Genomic DNA, 3,447 nt, shown 5'->3' on the forward strand with positions numbered 1-3,447 from the left:
CCCCCCCCCCAACCACCAGACGCGCAGACTCTGGCCCTGTGTGCCGCCCAGAGACAGGGACGGGCAGAGCCTGGCCCGGAGGCGCCTGACTTACTCCCAGAACTCGATGACGGGGGACCGACGGTCAGCTAGCTGGTCACATGTGAGGTTGGCTAGGCTGGCATTGGCACAGTCTTCATGGCGGAAGATCTCCACACAGTCGGGCGTGTTCCAGGTATGGCCGCAGGTGGCCCAGGGCAGCGTGGTGGTGAAGGACTTGACCAGGTAGTAGGAGCCCCAGGCCAGCACCATGATGTAGTAGGTGTTGCAGTAGAAGACGATGACCATGGAGGCGTAGCCCAGGCCTGGGAAGCAGAGGGGTTTCTGCGCGGGCTCTTCCGCCATGCCCCCCCCCCTCCCAGGCTCAGAGAAGGCTCCAGAGCTCGGCTGGGAAGATCTGGTGGGAGGATGGCGGGGAGTGGGAGGATGGCAGATGCAGGGAGCCCCCCGGACCCTCCCTTGCATGACGGTCCCGATACCGGGACACTCCCCGGTCTTCATCGGCCCCCGCTCCTGGCTTCACCTGCACCCTCCCTCCAGCCCTCCCCTCTTGCCCCAATCCAAGCACGAACATCCCATATACTCCCTAGCCTCACACACCTGTCCCCTTCTCTCGGGTCCCACTGCCACCATGGATGGTTGAAGGAGGACCAAGCCTCCACCTGGGTCCCCAGTGGCCTCCAGTATTCAGCAGCTGGGGACTTTCTGGTGACCTGGGGCCATATGGGAGACAGTCCCCCTCTCAGCAGGCAACCTTGGCCAATCACTCCACTTCTCTGAGCCCCGGCTTCCTCGGGGTCCCTCCTAGGGCCTGGAGAGACTGGGGGTACACTACCCACACGCAGAAGGAGCTCCAAAGTGACCTTTGCCAATGGTTCTTCCCTTCAAACCCTGAACTCCATGGCTCCCATCCAACCGCCTGAGGCTGGCCCTCTGGCCTTCAGGGAACAGGCGCTGGGTGGCATCTCGTGCTGTCACCTCTCACACCCTCCACTCAGCCCCCGGGGGACCTGCTGGGCCTGCGTGTCATGGCCTCAGTGGAGAGGCCAACCCCCAACTCCAGTCTGCATCTGCCCAAGGTCACTGAGTGGTCTGCAGGCCCTCCAGCTTTCCCCTCATGACTTGGGGGACACCAGTGGGACCCCGGCCTGGTGCCAAGATAGGACAGTATTTCTCAAGTGGGTAGCAGCTTTGCCCTCGTAGGGGGAGGGGGTGGGAGACCAGCCTGGGGCTGCTCACCTTTGAACAGGGGGCAGATGTTCCAGACGTTGATGCTGCCGGCCTTCATGAACTGGCCCAGCGAGATCTCCAAGAAGAAAATGGGGATTCCTCCAACCAGAGCGATCAGGACATAAGGGATAAGGAATACACCTGGGGGAGGGAAGCACAGGGTGGGCACTCGCAGAGGGCAGCCCTGAAGCCCCTGGTTGGCCCCTGGGGAGGTCAGGGTGGGGCCAGCTCTGGGCCACACCCTGGCCCCATCATAACTTCCCACTGGGTGAATCAGTGCAGGGGCGGCCACTGACTCAGAGGTGCGAGGGGAACAACCTTGAGAGAAGGGGGCTGGAGTTGTCGGGAGGGCTGTGGCGGTCCCTGGGTCCTTACAGCCCCGTTTCTTGGGTTGGGGGGGCCCTATGCCCACAAGGGTTCTGGGCTTACAGTCATCTAACAGTGACCTAACAGGCGTGGGGGACACATACCCCTCAGTGTCGCAGTTCCCCGTTTGCTAGGCAGCACAGGGAAGAACGGTGCATTCATGTGCGTGTGCAGTGTGGCTGGCACTCAGGCCTGGGGGGCTGTCTGGCTTGGGCAAGGACAGGGAGCCCCAGCTTTCCCTGCACCCCAGCACCCACCAGCTGCCTGCAAGTGTGAAGGTCTGCAGAAGAGGGTGGGGGACAGTCCCGCAGGGGGTGTCTGAAGATGTCAGTGATCAAGGACAGGGGAGACAAAGTGCAGTACAACAAGCTCTGGTGAGCCTGGCCCTGGAGGTGGCCAGCGTGGCAGGGCAAGGGACCACAGGCCAGAGGTGAGGGGTCAGGGGAGCAGGGCAACGGCAGCCCCCATCTCCTCCTGTTTCACCTCCAGGCCCACTGCCATTCCCCCTGCCTAGCTTTGCAGTGCTCTAAAGTCGGGTCTGGCTGCAGCTTGCCTGGCTCCTGGTCTCAGCATCCTTCTTGTGTGTGACCTTGGGCCAAGGCCTTTGCTCTGGGCCTCAGTTTCCCACCCATCATCCAGTCACTAGGGCTTCCTCCCCACCCCAGTGGTGCTTTGCAGTCACAGGACACACGGGTGCCTATCGCTGTTGCTAGGCTGGGCTGGGGCCGGCGGGCATGGGGCGTGCGCGCAGTGTGTCCAGCGGCGGCGCCGGGCGGCCCAGGCCGCAGGCTACCCAAGCCTGGCTCAGGCACCCAGTGTTCCAGGCCCAAGCTGGAGGGGAGGGGAGGGGAGGGGAGGGGAGGGGAGGGGAGGGGACAGAGTAGCCCATTGTGTGTGTGTGTGTCCGTGTGTGCACACGTGGGGGCCCCACACAATGTGCCACTTGTGTGCCTGACCAGCGGGGGCAGCCTGGGCTCCTCACCTCTGAGAGCCACCCCGGAGGGCAGGCCTCGCCTTCCCACCTCAGTGACCAATCGCTCTGGGGCTCCTGCACCCGGAGTCTGGGGGGAGGCCGTGCTGGGGCTTCAGCTGCTGGCTCGCTGGCCCCCTCCCCCCACACACTGCCAGGCACATGACCGGCTAGGGGGGTGGAGACCGCCAGCCCGGGCCACGGGGCGGCAGCGTCGAGCGAGGGGCGGCCTCCGGCACCCAGTACCCCGGACTTCGGCCCTGCGCCCCAGTGGGGCTGGCCGCCGGCCCGAGGGGGTGCTGGTGGTGGTCGGGGGTCCCGGTCCGGACAGAGCGGGGACGGGGCGGGGGCGCTCACCTCCGCCGTTCTTGTAGCACAGGTAGGGGAAGCGCCACACGTTGCCCAGGCCCACGGCGAAGCCCACGCACGACATGATGAAGTCCATCTGGCGCGTCCAGGTCTCACGCGGTGGCACGGCCAGGCGGCCGCCAGGCGCCCCCAGGCCCGCGGGGCCGTCGCTCTTGGCCGGGGCCCCGTCGGGCCCGGGCGCGATCAGGGGGCCCTTCTTCTCGTCGCCGGACACGCTGTAGATGCCGTTCTCGGCGCTCTTCTTCGCCATGACCCCGGCGGGCCGCACGGCCGGGCCGGGGGGCGCGGCGGCTCGCGGGGGCGGGCGGACGGGGGGGGCGGGGGGGGGGGGCGCCGGGGGCGCGGGGGGGGGCCCCGAAGGCGCGGGCCCGCCGGGGGCCGGGGGGCGGCCGGGCCGGGGGTCGGGGAGGCGGGGCGGCGCGGTCAGAAGCAGTCCACGAAGCACTTGAAAGTGAGCCTGAAGAATCTCATGT

General features: G+C 66.6%; 1 protein-coding gene across 1 annotated transcript; it reads right to left on the bottom strand.

Annotated features, from left to right (window-relative positions):
- Positions 1–59: 59 nt before the first annotated feature.
- LOC116863834 (sodium- and chloride-dependent creatine transporter 1-like) lies at positions 60–3,443 on the bottom strand (the record flags this gene model as incomplete). The annotated part of the gene is made up of 3 exons (XM_032851161.1): positions 60–344; positions 1,279–1,410; positions 2,963–3,443. Coding segments are annotated over 3 exons (867 nt in total), but the record flags the coding sequence as incomplete, so codon positions are not given.
- Between the last annotated feature and the right edge of the window lie 4 nt (positions 3,444–3,447).

Source organism: Lontra canadensis, unplaced genomic scaffold (assembly GCF_010015895.1).
Source record: "Lontra canadensis isolate GAN:19392208 unplaced genomic scaffold, GSC_riverotter_1.0 scaffold3566, whole genome shotgun sequence".
NCBI lineage: Eukaryota > Metazoa > Chordata > Mammalia > Carnivora > Mustelidae > Lontra > Lontra canadensis.